Source organism: Octopus bimaculoides, chromosome 7, assembly GCF_046866305.1.
Source record: "Octopus bimaculoides isolate indiv1 chromosome 7, ASM4686630v1, whole genome shotgun sequence".
Lineage (NCBI taxonomy): Eukaryota > Metazoa > Mollusca > Cephalopoda > Octopoda > Octopodidae > Octopus > Octopus bimaculoides.
In genome coordinates, this window is record NC_142934.1 from 30,027,899 (window position 1) to 30,055,398 (window position 27,500).

The 27,500-nt window shown below is 35.0% G+C and overlaps 1 protein-coding gene across 4 annotated transcripts in view; it reads left to right on the plus strand.

Moving 5' to 3' along the window:
* The window catches only part of LOC106873835 (disks large homolog 5), a 191,427-nt gene that overhangs the window by 148,703 nt on the left and 15,224 nt on the right, over positions 1–27,500 (plus strand). For all 4 annotated transcript variants that reach the window (XM_089355087.1, XM_089355089.1, XM_089355090.1 and 1 more), the window contains exons 15-25: positions 26–128; positions 1,574–1,727; positions 4,132–4,321; positions 6,158–6,260; positions 6,380–6,623; positions 7,801–8,012; positions 11,440–11,481; positions 13,475–13,576; positions 17,185–17,312; positions 20,353–20,462; positions 25,123–25,232. In XM_089355087.1, coding sequence (XP_089211213.1) covers positions 26–128; positions 1,574–1,727; positions 4,132–4,321; positions 6,158–6,260; positions 6,380–6,623; positions 7,801–8,012; positions 11,440–11,481; positions 13,475–13,576; positions 17,185–17,312; positions 20,353–20,462; positions 25,123–25,232 — 1,498 coding nt within the window. The remainder of the gene's footprint in view (positions 1–25; positions 129–1,573; positions 1,728–4,131; positions 4,322–6,157; positions 6,261–6,379; positions 6,624–7,800; positions 8,013–11,439; positions 11,482–13,474; positions 13,577–17,184; positions 17,313–20,352; positions 20,463–25,122; positions 25,233–27,500) is intronic.

A 27,500-nucleotide genomic window follows, 5' to 3' on the forward strand; every position in this document is an offset into this window, starting at 1 on the left:
ATTTCTACTTGTTTTCTTATTGTAGGTTTGTGGAATCAACATGCGAACTGCAACTTATCAGTTAGCAGCCAGTGTATTGCGTCAGTGTCGAGAAACCTTAACAATGTTGGTGCAATACAATCCACACAGTAAGTTACTTTCCTAATGTCTGTTTTCATGATTTACATCTTATCTATGATAGTTGGTTTTTTATGAATCTATATATTAGTTTCAAGCTTTGACACAAAGCTAGCAAATTCAGGTGATGGGGTTGGGCGATTACATTGACCCTAGTATTTTACAGACACTTGAGAGGATGAAAAGCAAAGCAGAATTTGAATTCAGATCATAAAGACAGATGAAATGCAGCTAATTATTTTGCCCAGCATGCTGAAGGTTCTGGTAGCTTGCACCCTAATTTGTATTTTAATAAGATCATTTAACTGAAAGTATTGAATGTTTCATTATCATTTAATGTTTCCTCTTTTGTACTTGGATGGGTCAGAAGGAATTTCTTAAATTAGATTTTCTACATGTCATGAACCCTCACTTGTTTCCAAGTAAGATAATATTCCCCCATGACCAAACATGTTTTCACAGAAGACTGGAAATAAATAACAACACTTACATAACAGTGGTGCTCGTTTACATTCATCATTTAATGTCACGACATGGATACACATACAAACACTCACATGATATATATGAAGGCTTCTTCCAGTTTCTATCTACCAAATCCACTCACAAAGCTTTGGTTGGCTAGGTCTGCAGTTGAAGACACATACCCAAGGCACTGCACAGTAGGAATGAACCCAAGATCATACATCCACATCAGTATTTCAGACTTCTTTTGCCTATGACACAATTTGATTTTCAAAAAAAAAAGTGTTGACCCCTTCATGAATGTAATCAGTGTGTGTATATATATATATATATATATATATATATATATATATATATATATACACACACACACAAAAGAAATTGTAATTAAAATTCATTGGCAGTTGTATTTATTTGTTACTTACATCACATTGTGAAGTGACCTACACCCTACCAAAATATTGCCGTGCCTCCAAAGGTTGGGGATGGGCCTTGAGAAACACATTCTTTTATTCTTTTACACTTTTTAGTCATTTGACTGCAGTCATACTGGAGAACTGGTTTTAGTTGAAGAAATCGACCCTAGAACTTATTCTTTGTAAGCCTAGTATTTATTCTATTGGGTCCCTTTTGCCAAACCACTAAGTTATGGGGACATAAACATATCAACATTAGTTGTCAAGCAATGGTGGTGGGATAAACACTAACACACTCACACAAATATAAATACATACGACAGGCTTCATTCAGTTTCAGTCTAGCAAATCCACTCACAAGTCTTTGGTTGGCCTGAGGCTATAGCAGAAGACACTTGCCTAAGGTGCCACGCAGTGGGACTGAACCCAGAACCATGTGGTTGGGAAGTAAGCTTTTTACCACACAGCCATGCCTGCACCTGCATCTAACACATTTTATTGTAATTTTACTTAAATTTATTTCAGTTTGGTATTTCATTATTAAGAAGGAAAAAACATATTTTTCTTGTTCACAGAATTCAACAGTGAACGGTCTGAAAGCAATTTGTGCTCCTCACCATCAGATTCCTCTGAACTATCCAAAAAACCGAATCATCTAGTCAGTAATGAAACTATAACTCCATCCAGTCCATCTTCAGAAAACACTCACCACAGAATTAGTACCTTCAGGTGAACATTTATCCCAAAGATTTGTACATTCATATTGTCTTGTTAAAAATGCAAACTTGTCTTTTTTTCTCAGTTTTGTAAATTAATCTTAGTTTTCAATTCATTTAAAGTTTGACATAAAATGAAAATCAATGATATTTATGTATTTTGTTTTGTATGTATGTACAACTTACTTTAAGTCTTTAAAAATTGTTGACTAGAAATCAGGAACTGCATTTATTTTCAACTGGTACTAATTTTATCAGTTCCGTAAAGATGAAAGGCAAAGTCAACCTCAGTGCAATTTTAAACTCAAAATGTAGAGGCAGACAAAATGCCACTAAGCAAAGAACTGCATTTATTAAAATTATTAACATCATTTCTAGTCATCAAAAGACTCTGAGAAGTTAAATTCTGTATTTTGCAAAATATCTAAAAAAAGATATATATTATCAGGTATTTATTTAGACTTTTTTGATCAAATAAAAATAAAATAACTATTAGTTTATTAAAATGCATCTTATTATATATATATAACATATTGTATATTCTATACAAGTTCCTGGGAGATTTCTTATTCTAAATTTCTATCTTCTTTATCATTGATAAGTAGAAACCAGTGTTTTAGATAGATACTTATGTGTGGGCCCACTTGGAGTTTGGATGTTAAGGGACAGTTCTTCTGATGTGATCAGATATAGCTACTTTAATAGATTTTTTTAATAGGTAATAAAACTTTGAGTCTAAGTTAATGCTCAAATATTTTGTCCTAAACTATAATAGTCTACAGATTATTGAATTAACATATTTCCATCACACCTCTTTTCAAAAATAACAGATTTAAGTTGCTGTAATTGAATTCTAACAACTATTCAAATTATATTTGAGATGTGCCTTCACTAACAACATAGATAATGTTTTTTTAGATTATCATTAACAACTTTGTTTTATTTATTACTTATATTTTAACTGATAAGATCCCTCATTCTTAAATGCCATCAGAGTAAAGTATGCATTCCAATGATGGTATAAGACAGTATCTTTTAAATAACTGAAGAGTTCAGTAGTCAAATTATATCAAAGACATAATCTGACTACTGAATTAACAAATTAAAAATGATTAAATTTTTAATTTATTTTTATTCAATTCTATATTTAAGAGATGAGGAATTATGTACATTATTTACATTTGCCGAATATTTGTCCTCATCTTGTTTGTTGTTAACACAATGTTTTGGGTGATATACCCTCCAGCCTTCATCAGGTGTCTTGGAGAAATTTCAAACTTGGGTTCGCATTCCTGAAGTATTTTTCGATGTTGTTGTTGTTGTTATTATTGTCATTATTATTATTATTATTATTATTATTATTATTATTATTATTATTCAGGTAACTGCCTGGAATCAAACTTGGAATCTTGGGGTTAGTAGCCCACACTCTTAACCACTGTGCCATGGCATATGGCGTAGTTTTTAAGAGTGCAGGCCACTAACATCAAGATTCTGAGTTTGATTCCAGGTAGTGACCTGAATAATAATAATAATAATAATAATAATAATAATAACAATTATAACATCAAAAAATACCTTAGGAATGAGAACCCAGCTTTGAAATTTCTCCAAGACACCTGATGAAGGGTGGAGGGTATATCAGCCGAAACATTGTGTTAACAACAAACAAGATGAGGACAAATATCTGTCAAATGTAAATAATGTAAATGATTTTTATCCCTCTTGTTTATTGTAATTTTTGTCTTCTTACTAATCTCTACTCATCTAATTTTATTTACTACTATATTTAAAGGCATGAAGTTATATACACATTTTTTTAAAGAATTCATGACTCAAATGTCTGTTTTCTGAGTATAATTCTTTATCTTCTCATACTTAACACCTCATATTCAACTACTTTATCTAAAATCACAGTGGTTGTGGATTAGCTTCATCCTTTAAGATATCTTTATTTATTCAAAATTGTTGTTAGTTAATTATTTTTTAAAATCAAACTAAATAGAAAATTCTTAAAATTAAAGAACCCAACACCAACTGTTGTTTCTTATTCGTTTAGTTGCAATGAGTGGAAGATCTGAAAGTTGCAAAAAAGTCTCAGTTCAAATTTTCTTACAAGAGTCTTGTTCTCATCCAATATTCTAAGCATTGAAATTATTTTTTCTTGAAGTATATAAGCGCTAAGACAAATTTAATATTGAGAGAGGAATCTCTTATGTAGGAAGTATTTATTTAAACCCTTGGTAAATTATGATTTAAAATAATAAATTCTTATAAGTCAGTCATAAAAACCTTAAAGTAAAAACATGGTATATCTATGTTTCTATCATTGCTGATCAAATTTACCTGTCTTGGGATATATCATATATATTGATCCATTACTATTGATCCTATCTGTTTCTGTTTTCCATTTCCAGCTCACCTGACTCTATGCACCTACCATCCAATCAGTGCTGTGTCCAACTGAAGAAAACTAAGTCCACCAGTAGTTTAGGATTGTCTTTTGTTGGTGGACAGGGCGGCATTGGAGTGTTTGTGAAGGATATCCATTCAAACAGTATAGCGGATGGTGTGGAGGGCCTCTCAAAAGGATGTCAAATTTTAGAAGTATGATGTTTAGTATCCTTGTTTTTTTTCCCCCCCTCCCACTTCATTACAACAGAGGACATTTTAACATTACTAAAGTACGGATACAAACACAAATGTTGCTTTTTTAACATCAAAATTAATAGCATATTAAACTTATAAGATACTCATGGTAGACCACATCTGATAGTAACACTCACAGTTTATACCTTGATATAAATAATAAAGGTGAACTGGTAGTTTGCTTCACTGGTTAGCACTTTCGTTATATTTCTATTGAAAAATACTGGCCCTGTTTCATTTAATTTTGAAAATAATGAAGAATTTCATTAAAAAACTTTGCCATTATTAAGCTGGTCTCTGGAGCATAAATTAACATGAAATTTGAATGGAAGATTTTAATTTATATCATTTTAAAGCAGGAAATTTGTATCATATGTCCAGGGGCTATTTCAGGTGGTCTGGTATCAGAAGGATTAAGTATCTTAGTCAGGTCATTCATTCAAGTTCTAGTGCCTTTGTCCTTAGAATTTAATGCATGCAGATATGTTCTTTTAGATCTGCATCTCTTCAATTTTCACAATGACAACAGCTGCAATTAAGTGTTTAGAAAATGAAATTAATGAATGAACCCATAGTTGATAATGAGATGAAACAATGAGCCATTTCTCAGACATTAGGTACATCCACCTACTGTACACAAGGTTATTTTTCTTTAGTGCTTTTAATCTTCACTTACCTTTCATATAATTAATGAGCAGCTCTAATGATGTGCTTATTGGGCACTATTTAGAATTAGGCTGAAGCTTTTCTGTTGCAACCACCACCACCACCACCACCACAGCTGTCATCGTCGTCATCATCATTATCATCATCATCTTTCCTTATAAATGCCATATTAACCTCCATTTGTCCATGCTGACATGGGATTAATATGAATGAGGATGAACAATGGTGTTGTATGCTACTTTAATTTTCATTTTTATTTTTTCATTTTTAATATAGAGTAAATTTACAATGACTAATCGCTTCTCTGATTGACTAATTATGATAATTTATTTCATTAAATTCTTGTCTAAATTGCAATATTACAACCGTTTCTCTTAACATTTGGCTTCACTAATATTCTTTGATATAATGTGAAGTTTTTACCTTCTTTGTTTATTACACTTATACATGCATACACTGCATTAGAGGATGTTTGGAAATTTTGTGCGATAAATATGTGTATTAAAAGGTATGTGGCACATACAATTACAGTGTATGTCTATACATATATAGTCTAGTGGTGTTACCTCTAGATGAAGCTTTCTTCAATAGTTTTATAATAAGACTATCAGCACTCTATGTGGATGGGTGGGTAAGAGCAAGCAAAAGAGAGAGGTTATTATAACTCAATGGTAAACATGAGGGGAGTCTTGAACATTTTGTAAGAAGAACTTCTTTCAGGATCTGAGCAGAATTTTTCTGAAAGGAAATGCCAGCTAATTTTGTACAAGATTTGGAGATCAAAATTCTGAACGAATAACAACCAAAAGTTTTCAACTACAGATATTTAGCCTGGAGATATTACTTTATAAATGCTGCCAGTCATGTTAATAGGATTTTCATTGCTTGTGAGAATGCTTCAAAAACATACTCAGCCAATTATTTTTTTTAAATAAGTGGAGAATAAAACATATAACAGCAGCAGTATTAAAAAAAAACATTAAACAAACATTTTTTCTTTTTATTGCTTCAGGGTGTAATATGTAGTTTAGTTTTCTTTAATTCTTTCAAATTATGCTTATTGTTGCCAAACCTGTATTAAATAAAATCCATTTTTTGTCCCCACTAACCCTTGCTTTTGTTTTCTAGTTCAATGGAACCAATTTACGGCACGCTACCATTGAACAGGCTATGAGAGAGATATCAAAGGCCACCAACTCTGTGAAAATTATCTCTCAGTATAATCCTGAAAGTAAGTATCACATCATATAAAAATTGTCCAAACTGACGTGGTTCCAATATCATTAAATATTTGTGCTTTTTTATAATTAGTTTGGTGTTAAACTTTCTTGTCCACTTTTTCTTTTTCAGAGTACTTTCAAGGTAGATGCAATTCAGGATTTCCTTTTTATATACGTGCCCACTTTGACTATCATCCAGATGATGGTGAAGAGAAAGGGGAGCTGTCTTTCAATAGGAATGATATTTTACTTGTAAAAGAAGGATTTTATGACAACCAATCCGGGGACCGAGATAGCAATTATACATCTTATTGGTTAGGATGGTTAATCAATAATCAAGGCAAGAAAGTAAAATATGGAAAAATTCCCACTAGGTGAGTAGTTGTTATAAATTAACTGTTTCAGACAAATACATTAAACCTCTTGATACCATCCCTGGTTCAAGTATACAAACTTTTGTTTTAAACTGATCCCAATTAAAACCTTACATTAAAATACCAATTTATATTCTAAACCAGTGGCTCTCAATCTTTTTTGTCTATGAACTTCTTAAATTTCTATTCTACTTTTGTGAGCTCCCGTAACCCCCATTCAAAAGATTCTATTATATTTTTATAATTCAATATTATTAGGAATTGAACAGAAAAATTGTTAAATATTTCAAGTATTGTAGAAGCAGAACCAATTTATTGCACATAAACTTCAACAATCAATTAAACTCTATGGAAAATGAATGTGTATTTATGACTTGTAAAATAAGTCATAAATATACAAGGATATATTTATCTTTTTGTCAGCTTTACCATTGAATCCCATAATAAAAATCATAAAAATAATGAATATAAATGACTAATTCATCAGGACAGAATAAACATATATATATATTTACGCACACACACACACAGAGTTCATTATAGAAGATACTAGTGGTTTTTTAACTTAAATATCAGTTTCATTTTTTTTTATATATTGGTGGACTGTATTACAGTCTTAGCTAAAGTGAAAAAGGTAAATTGGCCTGTAATAACATTCGTGTCTTTTCCATATTCAGTAATAGTAATGTCTTTCTATAGTAATTAACAGTGTTGTCCTTCCATAATTATTAATAGCTATGCAACTTCTATAGAGTGGCAGACAAAATACCATTCTGCACTAAGTTACATCTTTTAAATCAAATCCTGTTGGGGTCAACCTAGCTTACCATCCTTCCAGATTTGATAAAGTAAGTACCAGACAAGTACAGGGTTTGATATAATTGACTCTACAGCCATAATTCCAAATTTATGGCTTGTACCCATGTTAGAAATAACTTGTAAATGAAAATAAAATATCTTGAAATAAGAATCAATAAATATGAATTCTGCTCTGAAACATCTCTATTTGTCCTATTAAGAGACCTAATTCAAAAAGCAAATTCTCTGTACATGTATATATAATTCTTTAATCCTTCAGTCCATATAGAACACATTACATTATATGATTTATAAACTTTATAAATAAATAATTTTTATCTTTATGATTAGCCCATGTCTATCTATATTTATGCTGCAGACTTGGTCCTAACTTTGATCTCAAGAGAAGTAGTTCTGAGAGCTTGAATCTCCTTGAAGATGAACTCAAGTGTTCCAGGAGAGGCTCAGGAACTGTCCGGCGCAGTTTTTTCAAGCGGAAGAAGCATCAGAGAACCAATTCTCGTGACAGTCGCGATCTCACATCTTTTTCTGATATCTCACTTAATGTTGAACTCCTTCCTGTTTTAGATGGTAATTATTATTTTGGTAATACCTTATTCTCTCTCTGAAATTATATCAAAGTCCAATTGAAAACTTTTAAAAAAAGAAAATGCTTTTTTTTTATTTTTTGTCTATGAATTTGATTTTTTTTCTTTTTTCTCTCTTCATTTTCATATAGTTAAAATAGCATTTCTCCAACAATTTTAGCATTTCAGAACTAACCATGGTAATATGCTCATAAATTAGGAACACAAAAAGAAAACAAAAATTGGGATTATATTGAAGATTTCTACAGAAAAAATTTCATGCTCTGAATATTTAATAATTATGAAGCTTGTTCAGTGGAGAAGATTCATTCAGTTAAAGAAATATTTAAAATATTTTGTCAAGGCTCATGCAGAGTTGCTACCATACTGGACCAAATGCTTAACAGTATTTTCTCTGCTTTTGTGTTTTGAGTTCAAATTCCACCAATAGATATGTTTCAGAGCCGAATTCACATTTATTGATTCTTATTTCAAGATAATTTATTTTCATCTACATGTTATTTCTAATATGGGTACAAGCCATAAATTTAGAGGTATGGCTGTAGAGTCAGTTATATCAAACCCTTGTATTTGTCTGGTACTTACTTTACTTTTCATCACCTCTGGGTTGATAAAACAAGTACTAGTTGAGCAGTGGAGTCACTGAAATTGACTAGACCCCTACCATCCAAATTTCAGGCCTTGTACCTACAGTAGAAAGGATTGTTGTTATTATAATTATTATTACTATTACTACTAGGAAGACCTGTGAATATTTCATGGCATTAATGATAAACTTATTGGGTTATTTCTGAAAGCTTTATCCAGAAACCTGAAAGCGTAGCCTGTGTTGTGTCTGTATCAAAAGATAATTGCTTATCTGCTAATCATTGAAAAGTGAAGGAAATTGGAATACAATGATTACTTAAAGCACTTTATGTATACACTTTATATACTTTATGTACAATTTTAAAGACTTAATACACAGCACTCTCTCTTTCTCTCTCTCTCTCTCTCTCTTTACCTTATTCTCTTTTTCTCCTTTTTCTTTTGCTCTCTGCCTTTCCGTTCAACTAATCATGTGAAAGCATTACAGATGGGCTCAATAAAGGAGGAAAAAAAACTTGGTTCAAAAAGATAAATTACACATTTCACTCACAACCACCTCTCTCTCCCCTCCTCCCCTTCCCTTCCCTTCCTACCCTCCCCCTTCAGCTAATCACATGGAAGCATTATGGACAGGTTAAGTAATGGAGAAACAAGCAGAATTATTATAAGATTATTATCAAGGCAATGAGCTGGCAAAACAGTTAGCATACTGGACAAAATACTTAGCAGCATTTCATCCATCTTTATATTCTAAGTTCAAATTCTGCCATGGTTGACTTTACCTTTCATCCTTTTGGGGGTTGATAAATTAAGTACCAGTGAAACACTGAGGTCAATGTAATCGACTAGTCCCCTCCCCACCAAATTCAGGCCTTGTGCCTTCAATAGAAAGGATTATTATTATTATTATTATTATTATTTTTGTCTTGCAAATACTTGATAATCCTATCATATTTCTTTATTGCCCACAAGGGGCTAAACATAGAGGGGACAAACAAGGACAGACAAAGGGATTAAGTCGATTAGATCAACCCCAGTGCGTAGCTGGTACTTAATTTATCGACCCCGAAAGGATGAAAAGCAAAGTCAACCCCGGCGAAATTTGAACTCAGAACGTAACGGCAGACGAAATACCGCTAAGCATTTCACCCAGCGTGCTAATGTTTCTGCCAGCTCACCGCCTACTTGATAATCCTATCAGTGCAGGTGTCAGTTAAAAGCACCCAGTCTATACTGTAAAGTGGTTGGTGTTCGGAAGGTCATCCAGCTGTAAAAACCTCGCCAAAACTGACCTCATCTGTGCTTGTGCTACGTAAAAAGCACTACTCACCTTGTCTGTGCTTGTGCTACATAAAAAGCACTAAGTGCACTCTGCTGAGTGGTTGGTGTTAGGAAGGTCATCCAGCTGTAAAAACCTCGCCAAAACTGACCTCATCTGTGCTTGTGCTACGTAAAAAGCACTACTCACCTTGTCTGTGCTTGTGCTACATAAAAAGCACTAAGTGCACTCTGCTGAGTGGTTGGTGTTAGGAAGGGCATCCAGCTGTAAAAATCCTACCAAAACAATCACAGAAGTCTGGTGCAGGCTTTGCCTGGCCAGCTCTTGTGGTACCATTGTACCCATGATAGCATGGAACACGGATGTTAAATGATGATGATGATGATTATTATTTGCTGGAAACTTGAAAAAACATAGACGGAAAAGGATATTTTAAGTCACCACCATTTTAAGTATCATAGATAACATTTCCTATGCGTTGTATGAATGTGCATAATTACAAATATATTTAACAAGGCTATTATTTTGTTGTGTTTGGGGAGAGTCATATTGTCTATCCACTGGTTCAGTTTCCACTCATTTATTATTCATATTTTTTCTTCTAAAAGTTTTGTTGCTTTTGCAACCTTGTCAATGGATGCTGTTATTGTATTTTGTATATTTATATTTGATATAATAGATCTCCATGGAAAGGTGTTGATCTAAGAAGCAATTATCTGTAATATAATTTTGACATTTTAAAGGAAACAGATTCAGTTGATTCTTCATAATCACTGACCATGAACACTAACTATGGTGTTACCTTATTTGTGGTTTATCAAACATGGTTTCTATGAGTGGATGCCCTTCTTAATGGCGACTGCTTTACAAAGTGTATTGGATGCTTTTTTTCATGGCACAAGCATTAGTAAGGTTCCCAAGTAACTTACAAAGAAGTCCCCTCAACCGAGTGGGGTTGTAGTAGAGAGGGAGGTATCTTTATACCAGATATGGAGAAGCTAAAATATGATCAAGGGAGAGGAACAGGTGTCTAACTTGCATTATATAAGGGTGGGTGGAAATATGTTATATATATTAACTTTTATATGGAAGAAGTTGACTACCTTCAAAGTTTCTGCTTGCTTTCCTTTGGCTGTCTGATGAAGGTGAGCCAACCAAAACTTCAAAGCTACTGCCAAGTTTCTCCTTGATACCAAACCACCTGAGACCATCCTTGATTCTATGTCATAAACTTCCTGTTTTAAAGTGATCTAAATTAAAATCTTCCATCAAAATTTCTTATTAATCTATGTTCTACATTTCAGCTTAATTTTGGCAATGTTATTTTACTAAGTTCTTCATTCTTTTCAAAATTAATTGAAACAAAGGCAGTGTATTTCAACAGAATTATTGTTACAAAAGGGTTAATAAATTTGGACTCTACTTCTAAAAAGTGTCAAGCAATCCTTCAGTTTCATGTTAAATTGCTTTTATATACAGCTTGACTTAAAATCAAACTATATATATATACAGATATCATACATATATTTTTTTCTCTTTTAAGATGGTTATTTTTGTGGATTTACTAAAGTTGAGAAAAATGAAGGTAAGTGTATTTATTTTTATGCCTGTTCAAAAATAGTTGATATATACCTAAAATGGTTATTCATCTTAGTAATGGAATCAGTAGAGCAACTGACTAAATGCCTTGCTATATTTAGTTTCACCATCAATATTTTCAACTGAAATTTCACTGCTGACAACTTCACCTTTTATCTCTCCAAGTTCAATCAAATCAATATGTGTACAGTATAACTGGCTCTGTTGAATGCCAAAACACTACAACTGTATTTGATCTTGTAAACCACTATTAAATTACTATTTCCCTGCTGTTATTTGGTATTTTAAATTTGACATGTTAGTCTATTTATCTCTGCTAAATAAGAAGTGAGTAAAGATATTCTTCTAGTTTCTTCTAACCACTTAACCACTATATTTAGTAGAATTTGCAATTAACATTCCATTATCTGAAATCTTGTATGGCCTGAACAGTAATTGATAATTTCTAAATAACAATTAGGAATAAACATCCATTTGGCAGATCAGATATCCACAACTTTCTGGAAAACATAATTTATGATATATTTTCTGTTTATCACTAGAATGCTTGTAGTTGACGTGATGCTGTGTAGTCATAGACAAAAATTTTTATTCCAGTGTTAAGAGATAATTGTAATAATGGAGATTATGTAAGGATAAAAGCACTAGAATATCCAGCTCCAAATTGCAGGCATATGATGAAATTAGCCATCTTTTAAGGTGTCTTTGTAGTGGAATGTCTGGTTAGCACAAGTGTTAAGATGACAGTGTAAAACCAATGTTTAAAATTTGTGTATGCATGCATGCATGTGTGTGTCATTATCATCATTGTTTAACTTCCATCTTCCATGCTGGCGTGGGTCGGACAGTTTGACAGGAGTTGGTAAACCTGGGGACTTTGTGCTTTGGTATTTTTCTTACAGCTGATTACCCTTCCTAATGTTAGCTACTTCACAGAGCGGTCTGGGTGCTTTTTATGTGACACCAGCACCAGTAAAATCACATATGCACACACACATTTTCAAGGAGAAGGTTGACAGTAACTTCAAAGTTTCATCTTGTTTACCTTCACCAGACAGCTTGGTAAAGGTGAACAAGCCAAAATTTTGAAGTCACTATCAAATTTTTCCTTGTAAAAGTTTAATAAACATGTGCCCTACTATACAAACAAACATGTATGCATGAATGAATGAATGGATGATGTGCTGTGACAGCTCAACTGAATATGTCTTATGCTCAAAAACCTGTTGAAATATGAAGAACTTCTTTCATGTTGTTTGAACACCAAGGGGAGTAAAGACACATTAATCATTCATTGACAGGTTAAATTTAGCGACTGTCCCTAATTGATTAGTTATCAAAACAAATTTCATTTACCTAGTAAATACAATATGCAGTATATAATTATCCAGCTAATAGAATGCTGACCTGTAACCCATATACACTTTAGTTTACTAATTACATTTATAATCAGTGTTAACATTCTCAAATATTGAGTTCTTCATTGTAACCTTTGCTATGAGATGCAGTTTATATTTGCTGTGTGTACTTTTTAAGTTCATAAAACGAGAACAATAACAATGTTAAGATAAGGAATAGGTAGCTTTATTTATATTTGAAGGTTTTGTTAAAAAAAAGTTTTTATTAGATACATGAAAATATGTAATTTTGTTTATATGTAGTTAAGAATCAAACTTCTTAACCACAGAAAAATAAAAATATAAACCGACCTTTTCATGACTTCAAGAATTTTAAAAAAAACATTAAAATAAATATTATACTTTGTCGTCAACAAAATCCAGAAAGCTGCACATACAGGCTTCAAAGGCTGCAAGTTACAAACCCCTAGTTTAGAGCAAATTTGAAAAGTTAGTTTCAGCATTGTCTACATAAACTTTAAGATGTTTGTTTTGTTTGAGAATTATGCTGTTTTTCTAAAATATGTTTCTATTTTTAGGCTCAACTACTATTTTGTTAAAATGTAATGCTTTCATTTTTAGGCTCAGCTATTCGTCCTGTTATTTTGCTTGCTCCTTTAGCTGAACCTTTGATCAACAAGTTAACTGCAGAGTCCCCTGATAAGTTTTGCAAGTGTGATATCAGTAAGTTAAATATTGAAAGAATATTTAAACCTAATATTCAATTGTTTTAAATATGTTGTTCATTTTTGAATTATTTTACTTTTCAAACCTAACTTAACATATAGACAAGATGTTTTTTTCTTTAAAACATGATTAAGGTGAACTGGCAGAATCATTAGCATGCTGGGAAAAATGCTGAGCAGTATTTTATCTGTCTTTATGTTCTGAATTCAAATTCCACTGAGGTTGACTTTGCCTTTCATCCTTTTGGGGTTGATAAAATAAGTACCAGTCAAGCACTGGGGTTGATGTACCCCTCACCCAAAATTACTGGCCTTATGCCAAAATTTGAAATCATTACTTAAAATGTGATGAACTTTTTGATAATGAATAATCGTAGTGGTAAAACGTCTGCACTCAACATTGTCAATACTTATTTTTATGAATCTATGTGGTTTTGTGTACATCATCATTATCATCATATTAACATCCACTTTTCCATGCTTGCATTGGTCAGTCAGAATTAGTTGAGGCAGATTTTTTTACAACTGGACGCTCCTTCTGCCATCAATCCTCACCTTTTTCAAGTGACGATCTTTTTCCAATTACCAGATGTCACAAGAGAGAAATGTGTCAGCATGGATAATGGTGCGCTTGCTTTTAATGATTCTGAAAAGAAAGAGTCTTGGAGAAGCCATTATGAAAGACTGCTGAACGTGGAGAATGAATGGGAGAAGGAGAGCCTGCCAAATGGTGAACCAGTAAACGGACCAGCTATCCGAATAGACAGCTCCCTGGTAGATAAAGCAATTAAAGGTATGAAGCCAGGAAAAGCCCCCAGCCCATCAGGAATCACTGCTGAGATGCTTAAAACATCTGGTGGTGTGAGCTATGGCCTAGTCACCCGCATTGTAAACCAGGTTGTTCATGATGGAGTCATACCCAATGACTGGCGTAGCAGTATCATAGTCAATTGCTACAAGGGTAAAGGTGATGCTCTAGATAGAAATAACTACAGGGGTATCAAACTGCTGGATAAGGTGATGAAGGTCATAGAGAGGGTCATTGCCCAACTAATTAGGGTGAGAGTCTGCTTAGATGAGATGCAGTTCAGTTTTGTGCCAGGTAGAAGCACCGCTGATGTTATTATATTCCTGGTTTGACAACTGCTGGAGAAATACCTAGCTAAAGATAAACCCCTATACTTAGCTTTTGTGGACTTAAAGTAAGCCTTTGACAGGGTCGCCCGATCCCTTATCTGGTGGGCGATGCGGAAACTGGAGATTGACAAATGGTTAATAAGGGCTGTACAAGCCCTATACTGAGAGGTCATTAGTAAGGTTAGGATTTGCAATGAGTATAGTGAAGAATTCCGTGTAGAAGTAAGGGTCCAACATGGATCAGCCCTCAGTCCCCTTTTATTCATCATAGTCCTCCAGGCAATAACAGAGGAATTCAAGATGGGTTGTCCCTGGGAGCTCCTCTATGCTGATGACCTGGCCCTCATAGCTGAATCACTATCAGAACTAGAGAAGAAATTTCAGGTGTGGAAGCAAGGTTTAGAATCAAAAGGCCTTAGAGTCAATGTAGCAAAGACCAAAGTTCTAGTAAGTAGGAAGGCGAACTCATCACACATCCCCTCAGGTAGGTGGCCCTGCTAGATCTGTAGAAACTCCACAAGATGTACCCAGTGTAAGCTATGGACACATACAAGGTGCAGCAATATCAAAAGAAGATTAACCGGGAAGATAACTTTCATGTATGGCAGATGCACAGGGGCAATAAACACTACAGATGCTCAGAAAACAGATTCTATCACACTCCAGCGGGAGAAACTAGAAGTAGTTGATAGCTTCTGCTACCTAGGTGACCAAGTTAATAGTGAGGGTGGATGCTCTGAGAGTGTTGCCACTAGAATAAGAATAGCCTGGGCAAAGTGTAGAACGCTTTTATCCCTGCAGGTGACAAAGGGCTTCTTGCTCAGAGTGAAAGGTAGATTGTACGATGCATGTGTGTGAACTGGCATGCTTGACAGCAGTGAAACATGGGCTGTGACTGCGGAAGACATGCTAGCATGATCCGCTGGATGTGTAATGTCAGTGTGCACACACGACAGAGTGTAAGCACCCTGAGAGAAATGTTGGACGTAAGAAGCATCAGATGTGGCATGCAAGAGAGACGTTTGTGCTGGTATGATCATGTACTACAGATGGATGAGGGGAGCTATGTGAAGAAGTGCCACTCCCAAACAGTTGAAGGAATCCGGAGTAGAGGTAGACCCAGGAAGACATGGGATGAGGTGGTGAAGCATGACCTTCGAACGATAGACCTCACAGAGGCAATGACGAAAGACCAAGATCTCTGGAGATATGCTGTGACTGCGAAGACCCGACAAATAAAGTGAGTTCATGGCTGTATCCTACACCAGTTTTGCATAACCAGCCCCAGCCCATTCAAAAGTACCTTGGATTGTGGGGCAACCTGCTGTGCTTGCGGAGACCTATTGAGTCAAGTACATCAACATCAAAATGAAAATCAAATGGAAATTGTAGTTGTGATACCCGTGCTGGTGGCACGTAAAAAGCACCATCCAAATGTGGCCGATGCCAGCGCCACCCTGAATGGCTTCCGTGCTGGTGGCATGTAAAAAGCACCAACTGATCATGGTCTTTGCCAGCCTCCTCTGGCCCCTGTGCTGGTGGCGGGTAAAAAGCACCCACTACACTCACGGAGTAGTTGGCGTTAGGAAGGGCATCCAGCTGTAGAAACACTGCCAGATCAGACTGGAGCCAAGTGCAGCCTCCTGGCTTCCCAGACCCCAGTCGAACCATCCAACTCATACTAGCATGGAAAACGGACGTTAAATGATGATGATGATGTTTTCATAGAAGATTAGAACTGCACAACACTGGTTGTATAATGGTGCTACTCATTTATAAGTACCATTACAAAGTCTTGTCTTAATATTGTCAAGACAAAGAGGGACACATGTACCAGAGGCTTGTTAGTGTCCATATATGAAATTAACACACAATGTTTTGGTTGGCCCATGTTTATAGTAGAGGACAGATGCATAAGCTGCCATGTAATGAGACTAAACATCATCATCATTTAACATCCACTTTCCATGCTGGCATGGGTTGGACAGTTGGCCAGGATCCAGCAAACTGCAAGACCACATTGTGCTTGTGTCAATTTTGTCATGGTTTCTATGGCTGGACACCTGTCCTAATGCCAAACACTTTACAGCATGTATTGTGTGCTTTTGTCATGGCATCAGCACTAGTGAGATCATCAAGCAGCTCACGAGTCTAACCTCTCTTTTAAATGAGAGGAAGTAAGTAGAGCATGAGGTGATTTTATGCTTGAAGACTAGAGGTTATACATAAAATAAAAATAAATGAAGAAATTCTTGCAATGTGAAAAATGAGCCTCACAATATGGAGTGGCTGTTTTGGCATTTCTTTCTCACCATTTTATTGGGTAATGCATTTTCCATTTTATCAGACAGGACTACAAAGCATTTGCATGACTCATTCCAATATATTTCTCAATAAATTCAAGAATTACGCTTATTCTTTCTATTCTTATCTGGCATTTAACATCAACACTTTCTATTTTCATTGTAGCTACATTGGAAAATAATGCCCAGAATATAGAGAAAGGACAAGCTGAAGGCTTTATTTTAGAATGTTACAAAAGAGAAAACTATTGTGAATGTTATACTGTATCATCTGTTAAAAGAATCTGTGATAAGGTATGTCTATTCCTCAAAACACTATTGACAAGTCTTCTCCTTTGTATGTGAATATAACAATGGAGTAGTAATCTAGTATAGCAATTGTTAAATGTTCAACTTATTGTATTAGTCTCATATAACTGGTCGCTTTAATATTTCAACAGTTTTTTACTTTGCTTCAGTTGTTAGATTTTGTCCTTGAATACAACTCTCATTAACTGTTTTCTTTCATAGCTGGTTTATAAATCAGTTTAATGTTCTATTTTAGTTCATCATCATCATAACAATAATTATAATAATAATGATAATAATAGCAAGCTGGCAGAATTGTTAGTGGCATTTCATCTGTTGCTATGTTCTGAGTGCAAATTCTACCAAGGTCAACTTTGCTTTTCATCCTTTCAAGGTTGATAGAATAAGATCCAGTCAAGTGCTGGGGTCAATGAAATAAGTACCAGTCAAGTGCTGGGTTGATGTAACTGACTAGTCCCCTCCCCTAAAATTTCAAGCCTTGTGCCTTTAATAGAAAGGATCACCATCATCATCATCATCAAGGCAGCAAGCTGGCAGAATCGTTAGCACGCCAGACAAAATACTTAGCAACATTTCATCTGTCTTTATGTTCTCCGTTCAAATTGTGCCAAAGTCAACTTTGCCTTTTATCCTCAAAGATGGTGTGTTGGCAGAATTGTTAGCATGCTGGGCAAAATGCTTAGTGGCATTTCATCCATCTTTATGTTTTCAGATTTAATTCCACCAAGGTCAACTTCGCCTTTCATCCTTTTGAGGTTGATAAAATAAATACCAGTTGAATACTGGAGTTCGATGTAATCAACTTACTCCCTCCGCTGAAATTGCCGGCCTTGTCCCAAAATTTCAAATCATCATTATTATTATTAGTTGGATAGACAGCAGAATTATTAGCACAGCAGATAAAATGCTTGGTAGCCTTTCATCCTTTCAGGAGCAATAAAATAAGTATCAGTTGAGCACACTGCACTCATTGTAATTTAGTAGCACCCTCCCCCAAAATTTCAGGCCTTGTGCCTGTAGTAGAAAGAATTATCATTAACAATAATTTTTATTATCATCATTATTATTATTAAGGCAGTGAGCTGACAGAATTGTATTATTAAGGCAGCGAGCTGGCAGCATCGTTAGCACGCTGGACGAAATGCTTAGCAGTATTTTGCCCATTGCTACATTCTGAGTTCAAATTCCACCAAAGTTGACTTTGCCTTTCATCATTTTGGGGTCGATAAATTAAGTACCAGTGAAACACTAGTACCAGTGAAACACTAGTACCAGTGAAACATTAGTACCAGTGAAACACTAGTACCAGTGAAACACAATGCAATCAACTCATCCTCTCCCCAAAATGGCTGTCCTTGAGGTAAAATTTGAAACTATTATTATTATTATTGTTGTTGTTGTTATCATCATTATTGAGGCAGTAAGCTGGCAGAATCATTAGCACACTGGGTGGAATGCTTAGTGGTATTTCATCTTCCACTATGTTCTGAGTTCTAATTCCGTCATGGTCACCTTTGCCTTTCATCCTTTTGGGGTCAATAACTTAAGTACCAGTGAAACACTGGGGTCAACGTAATCAACTAGTCCCCTCCCTGCAAATTTCAGGCCTTGTGCCTTTAGTAGAAAGGATTATTAGTATTATTACTATTATTATTATTATTTTATAAGGTGACATGTTGGCAGAATTTCTTTTGACTCTTTCCATTCTGACTTCAAATGCCACTGAGGTCAACTTCACCTTTCATCATTTTGGAGTTGATAAAATAAAGCACAAATGAAGTACTGGAGTTGTTATCAGCTAACCCACTCCCCTCAAAATTGCTGGCCTTGTGCCATAACTGTTGTTATCTGATAAAATTAGTAGAAGTTAGATAACAAAGGTCTCTTTTATCAATTAAACCTTGCATCTACAAATATAATTTTGTACCTATTTTAAAAATCTTTGTTTTTATCTCCTCAGTGCAGGCATGGTTGTGTGGTTAAGAAGTTCACTTTCCAACCACATGTAGGCAATACTCTTTGTGGGTCTTAGTTTATCTTTGAAGAACTAATCAGTGTTTGAAATATTTTCTGACACAAAAGAGAATTGTAATGTTATTATCAGTCCAAATATGCTTTTATCATTCCAAATATGCTTGAGTCACGTTTGAACTGAACAAGCTTCTCACTGCATTTTGTCATAGAAACTATAGCCTGTTTGTTGACAAACGGTGTGTATACACCTATATCAGCTCGCAACACTGTCTACCCAGACCATGAGATGCAAGCATTTTGAAGTAGTTATCTCCTCTTCCGTCACAGTCACCAAGCAGGCGGCGCTGTGAGCTGATTAAAGAGTCTAATTCTCTTATGCTTTTCCAGTTGCCATAAGGTAACTGGCAGTGCTGTGCGGTGGCTCATTATGAGTAAATTATGGAGTGGGAGTGCTAAGCAATGATAAGTAAACTTGTAATGTTATTATCAGCCTGAATATGCTTGAGGCATGTTCGAACCAGTGAACAAGCTACTCACTGTGTTTTTTCATGGAAAATATATCCCGTTTGTTGACAAATGGTGTATACACCTATATCAGCTTGCAGTGCCATCTACGGCACGGTGCTGGGTAGATGGTACTGCAAGATGATATAGGTGTATACACACCATTTGTCAACAAACAGGATATATTTTCTGTGACAAAATGCAGTGAGTAGCTTGTTCACTGGTTCAAATGTGCCTCAGGCATATTCAGACTGATAATAACATTACAATTCTACTTTTCACTGCTTAGTGCTCACCCTCTGTAACAAAAGAGAATGTCTAGTCATTTAGATATCATTTTGGCAATCCTGTGTATATGTGAGGTTGCCATGAGAAATCGGCAGAAATTTTGAGACCAAATGTTTGTAGTAACTTTGAAAACTTTACTTGAGTGTTGTTCATGAAAGGATTAGGTGTCACTTCTCAGTAAGAATTTCCTTCCCATATGAGGCTACCATTTTGTTGTCATCTACCAACAGTGATGTATGTTATTGTTTTCCTTTGCTAGAATTGCCATTGTTTGCTGAATGTAAGTCCAGAAGCTATTGACCGGCTTCACCGGCAGCAAATATTCCCAATTGTTTTGTTAGTAAAACAGAAAACACCCAAGCAAATAAGGTATGTTTGTATTCTTCACTTGGTAAATTTTTAAAAATATAAATTCAACCCTTTTGTTATTAACTCGCCTGAGATCATCTCTGGTTCAATGATTAATTCTTATTGTTTAAAGTGATCTAAAACTTTCCTCAAAATTCCATGTTAATTTATGTCCCAAACACCAGCTTAATAATGAGTTATTTTACTAAATTCTTCATTATTTTCAAAACCAATTGAAACAAAGGCATTGTATCTCAGTACAAATATGGTAACAAGAGTTAAAATTTTTCTTTCAATCAGTCATTCTCAAGAAACCGGAATTTTGCAGTATTATTGTATTCACTTACTTTTACATGTTTATTACCTTCAAAGCATTCTCCATTTGAAGCAATGCATCACTCTAGATGCGTTTTCTACTGTTTGAAGTAGTCCTGGAACTCTTGCGTAGTGATACCTTTTTTAACACCTCCATTGATTTTTTTTTCCTTCACCTCTTCCACATCTGCAAAACGTTTACTTTTCAGGACTTCTTCATTCAGGGGAACAAAAAAAAAAGTTGTAGGAGGGAAGATTAGGTGAATAGGGAGTGTGGATAAGCGGGCTCATACCATTTTTGGTCAAAAACTGTCTTACACTCAAGATGCTGTGTGCAGACACATTGTCATGATGAAACCACCACTCTCCACTTTGCCACAGGTTGGGGTGTTTTTGTCTCACCACGTATCGCAAACATTTCAGAACTTCCAAGTAAAATGTTTGGTTAATAGTTTGACTGGGAGAAACAAATTCTGTGTGGACAATCCATTTCACATCGATGAAACAAATCAGCATTGTCTTGACATTGCACTTCACTTGATGCGCTTTTTTGAGGCGTGGTGACATTGAATGCTTCCATTGACTTCATTGCTGCTTTGTTTGCAGGCCATAGCCATAACACCAGCTTTCCTCACCAGTGGATGACCTTTAAAAAAAGTCGAGATCAACTTCCAACTGTTCTTTCAATTCATGATGTGCATTCAATCGTGACTGCTCTTGATTTTCCATGAACAAGCTGTGCACAAATTTTGCTGCAACTCTTTTCATTCGCATTTCCTTGCTCAAAATTCATTAGCAGGACCTCCAGAACACACCAGTCATATCAACAAGTTTGTCAGTTGTTTGGCAATGGTCCTCCAAGATCAGTTCATGAATTTTCATGATGTTTTCATTCATTTGGGAGGTTGACAGTCGCCCTGAACAAGGTTGGTCTTAAAGCAACATGTGACCATTCCTAAAGCATGGAAACCACTCATAAACTTGTGTTTTGCTCATGACAGCATCCATGTAAGTTGTTTGAAGCAGAAAACAGAATTTCACAGAAGCACACTGTTCCTTCATTTCAGCTATTGCCAAAATTGATGAACCGGGAAGAAGCACTGCAAGACAGTGATGCACCATGTGGCAGTACAACCATACTTGATAAGACTGGTCAGTAGACTGATGCTTGAGGGTCGCATCATATGGTTTCTAGTAGCAGAAGTCTGAACTACAACTAGCTTGCCCCACAGAGAATGTTTCCAATTACTTTTGAGTATCCCCTTGTAAATGCCTATAACTTTTCTAGATGGGACAGATTGATGTGGTTGATGTTCGCCTTTAACATCTGTAGATCAACACAGGTAGAAGAGGAATACTAAAGAGTTACATGTCTGAAAAAGAAGCTCACTGTTGTCAGGTTAGATATGGTAGGAGAGACAGAGTTAGGATGATGAGAGGAGAATTGGGAGAACTTGGTGGAAGTAGTTTTCAAGAAACTAGTTCTTAGGAATAGAAACTAAAATGCTACAGTATGTCATTAATGTCAATATTACTTGAAGCAAAGGCAGTGTATTTCAACAGAAATATAGTAAAAATAGAGTTAATTATCTTGTAGCCTCACTTGTAGCAATGCAGATTTTGGGACTAGAGAATGTTCTGTTCAAAGAAACAATACAAATGTCTGCAGTAAGGCTTGTAATTACAATCATGTAGTAAGTAGGCCGGGATCTTCCTTTTAACCTGGGATGCCCTTTTCATTCACAGGTTGACAGAAAATTAATTTGCCTCTTGTCTCTGTATGCAGTTGCTAGCAAATTCCTTTCTGCTGTTGGATTATTTCACCTGTTTTTTTTAAATTTTGCTTTTTTTTATATCCAACGGCATCTTTTCCCTACTTGCAATTACTGTAGCACATATGTTGCCACAGCTTCTAATTCCACTGCATGTTTGACTGAAGTGAAAAATCACTCAAAAAATAATGTCCTTTTTCCTCATATGAATAGTGAACTCACAGCAGTACTCAGTTCTAGTTTCATAAATCTTCTAAACTTTGATCCCCATTTTGTGGGTTTCCAGGTATGTACTGTTGGAAACATACTCTGCCTTTCTATCCCACCATACTCTCATTGATGGATAGGTATCCTCTGGTTTATACAATGTTTTATATGTGCTTTGAACGCAGTCAATGAGGGGTCTTATTTCAAATAAGGGATGAAAGTTTGGTTCCTCATATGCTAGTGCACTACTAGTGTCCTTTATATGGAGGCATAGAGATAATTTCAAAAATCTTGTCCATGTCATGATATTGGAAACATATTGGTCTCCAAGAAGTTCATTACTACTCCAATAGTTTGTTATTCTGAATAGCTTTCCTATACCCATAATTATATTGATTGCAAAACATGCTCAGATTTCATCTAAGGATGTGGGAGACCACAAAGTCTTTTTTATTGTTTTATTTACATTTTGTGTAATGATTAGTTTCCACAGTAATTGTCTGAGCTAATGTTAGAATCACTTTCACAAATAGAAATATCAGATTCATACTCACACACTACATGGTTTTTCTGTTCACTGTACAGTTGAAAATCCTTCAAATTCTGATTCACTACATGAAACTGGTATCCATTTTCCATCATGATCAAAAATTTTCAAGAAGTTGATGTAGGAAAATGTGGAAAAAATCTCTAAAAATTCACAGAAGTCAGATACCATGCCAAATAATATTGGATACTATAACTCAATTGTTTATGTAGTAAAATCATGGGTTTTCATGAACACACTAACATGATTTGTGCTGTACATCTCATTTAGATATGACTAGGATAATATAGCCATTTTCAAGCTGATTGGTAATATTCACCATTAAAATTCTTGGCTGGTTTCAGGTTGTGTGGAGAGAGAAGGGTCACCAATTTAGTAAGTGCTCACCAATCTAGTAGTAAGTCACCAATGTGACAGATTCAAAGTTGTAATGGGTTCAAATGTAATGTGTTGGAAGATAACAGTGTCACAATATAACGTGACTGAAGTATGTGTAGAAATAAATATCAGAAGGCATGTTTTGTTAATAAAGCATAGTCATTTATTTTAGATTGTTGATAAGTACTAAGCAACATGAGCGTATAAGAATGAATTTTTATCTTTGGGTGTAAATGTTAAAAGATGTAGAGCATTCTGCATATATGCTGCAGAATGGTTATAGATATAAGTCAAGCAAGTTGCATGGCATTGATAGTGAACACTGTAAAATACACATAGTAGAAAGAGTGATGTTGCCACTTGATTTAACTCTTTGATAAATGCATTTATACTGCTGGGTGGAAGTTGTCATGTGTATCCTTCCACAACCAGCTCTCATTGGATGAAATGGCCATAGCACAACTGTGCCTTGCCACCATGACAAAATAGCTCTTTTCTGTCTCACTACAGGAGCTTTGGTATTTAAAGGTTTTAATAGGATGTATCTCTGGTGACAACAAAAGATTAGGTCAGTTTTTCTATTGATGGATACAGCAGGCTGCTGGAGTATGTGCAGTTTCTCAAGGAGATAAAGTTAACAATTATAAACTCCAGATGAGTAAGGAAACTCTTGTCACAGATGCTCCATAGAACATTGAGCAAGTCATTTTCATAGTCCTGGAGGCTCTAGATGAAGCAGGAGTGCATATGTTGCTTAAACCTTCCCTTAAAGTCATCAGCTGTCATGCCTGTATAGTCTTAATGCTATCTAATGGTGTGAGGGTTACCCTATAGACCATAGTCTTTGAGTGGTATGATCCTCCCAGTGGGCAGTTGATAATGTTAGATTGTGGATGTATGCTTGCTACTTTTGCCGCTTGCATTGCTCAAAGCAATATTAACTAAACATAAGTAACTAACCTTGATAATATAGGAATTAAAAAGCTTATGATAAGAAGGTAGCAAAGTGTAGGTGAAAGCAGCAACAGCAGACTTGGTGATACATGTTTCTCAGACTACATCACTATTTTTGATTTGGTCATCCTTACGCTATCAGTTTGGTCTTCTCTGGACTGGAAATCTCCAGTTTTAACTCAACAGCTTGTCATCTCATCTGTGCGATGTAACATCTTAAAATTTCTCACCATTTATTACTGGACACATATTATTTAAAAGTACAGCATTTCTTTGCACAGCTGCCATCCTCCATACACGTCATATGTTCATGCCATCATACATACACATACACAACTGGCTTCTTTCAGTTTCCATCTACTAGATCCACTCACAAGGCTTTAGTCAATCTATAGCTATAGAAGACTCATGCGCAAAACACTACACAGTGAATCTGAACCACACACACATGCCTGCACCTATATTCGTGTGTGTGTCTGTAATGTATATGTATATGTTTCTTTTACAGAGAAGTTCGAGATGTCCAGTTTTGGACAGAAAAAATTAGTAGCAAAAATTCAAAAGAACGTTTTGAACAATTCCAAAAAATAGAACATGATTACCGGCATCTTATAACAGGTAAGACTTCATCATTACATCTTTAAAATAATTCCTTTTCTGTCTCCCATATATGATTTGAAAATCTGTTTAAAAAAAACAAACATTGTAGATATAGTTGTATATCTCATATTATCTTACAACAGTATTATAATAGTTTCAATTATTTGACTGTAGCCATATTGCCCGTAAAAGTTTAGTTGGTTATATTATTCCCTATACTTACTTCATGCAGTCTCATACTTATTGGTTGAACCACTAATTATGGGACAAATTGATGGAAACACATACATATAGTCATATGTATCTGTGTATGATATATATATATTTAAGTGTGTGTGTGTATTAAACTTTTACAAGGAAAAGATTGGCTTGCTCCTTCATCAGACTCTACATTCATTCTACAAAAGGTATTGAATAATCTTTCAGTTTGATACTAATTTGTTTTTATAAAGAACTTGATATAAAGCAAACAACATGTAAGAAACTCTATTTTGTTGTGGTGATTGTTATACTATTATTCTTGCTATCATTGGCAGGGAGACAATGACGAAATCACTGCTGCTGGGGTCAACTTTGACTTTCATCCTTTCACAGTCAATAAAGTACCAGTTGTGTACTGGGTCGATATGATTGACTATCCTCTTCCCCAAAATTTCAGGCCTTGTACCTATAGTAGAAATGATTATTATGAGAGGGAAGATATTTTCTAAAAATAAACATGTGCCAGCATGGTTGTGTGCATGTCATATATGTATATATATATATATATATATATATATATATATCATCATCATCATCATCATCATCATTTAACGTCCGTTTTCCATGCTAGCATGGGTTAGACGATTTGACTGAGAACTGGCAAGCCAGAAGGCTGCACCAGGCTCCAATCTGATCTGGCAGAGTTTCTACAGCTGGATACCCTTCCTAACGCCAACCACTCCAAGACTGTAGTAGGTGCTTTTACGTGCCACTGACACAAGGGCCAGTCACACGGTAATAGCAACGGCCATGCTCAAAAAGGAGATTTTTTACATGCCACCTGCACGGGAGCCAGTCCAGTGGCACTGGCAACAACCTCGCTTGAATGATTTTCTAACGTGCCACCAGCACAAGTGCTAGAAGGCAATGCTGGTAACGATTACGCTCTAATGGTGCTATTTACGGGCCACTAGCAGGGAAGCCAGACAGCTGCTCTGGCAATGAACACTCTCGACAGTGCTGTTAGTGCTCCACTGGCGTGGTGACCAGTCATCGAGTATGGTTCAATTACGATTTCACTTGCCCCAACAGGTCTTCGCAAGCAGAGTTTAGTGTCCAATAAAGGAGTGGTTGACATGGGTGCCAGTCATCGGATTCGGTTCGATTTCGATTTCAAATTCCAAATTCCAAATTCCAAATTCACTTGCCTCAACAGGTCTTTCGCAAGCAGGGTTTTTAGTGTCCAATGAAGTAAAGATACAGATTAGTGAGCTGGCTACACTTCTGGCAGAGATCACAGATTATGCTCTATATATATATATATATATATATATATATATATATATATATATATATATATATAAGGGCATTACTATATGTATGTGTGTATATATATATATATATATATATATATATATATATATATATATGTGTGTGTGTGTGTATATACTGTTCATATCATCTGTGGATAAATTTTAAAATTGATGATATCACCAGCAGTGACATAGGTGGATCGCAGGCACAATAGCATTAAATAGTTATGAATTATAGATTTGCGTGAAATGTAATGATGCTTAACATGCATCTACCTGCTAGAAATAAGATCTAAAGTGTTAAATTAATCCACCATGCTGCACCAAGATAACAGAGAGAAACAGTATAGGAGGAAAACAGAAAGAATTAAAACATTTAACAGCACAAATAAAAATATTATGCAATTAGGGATATCCACAAACCAGGTTTCGGCTTTTGTATATTTAGATCCTGAGCCTCATCAGTGTGGCTTACCGGGCAATAATCCATAACTATCACATTAAACTCTGACTGCAACTGGTTTTGTTTTGGCCAAAAATAGAGCAAATGGTGCATTAAAGTTTATATGCAAAACATTCAAACACTGAGACTTGAAATCAGATGTCAATACATATGTATATATGTGTATGTATATGAATATATATATATATATATATATATATATATATATATATATATATATATATATATATATATATATATGTGTGTGTGTGTGTGTGTGTGTGTGTGTGTGTGTGTTTATATATACAAGTATATATATGTATATATATA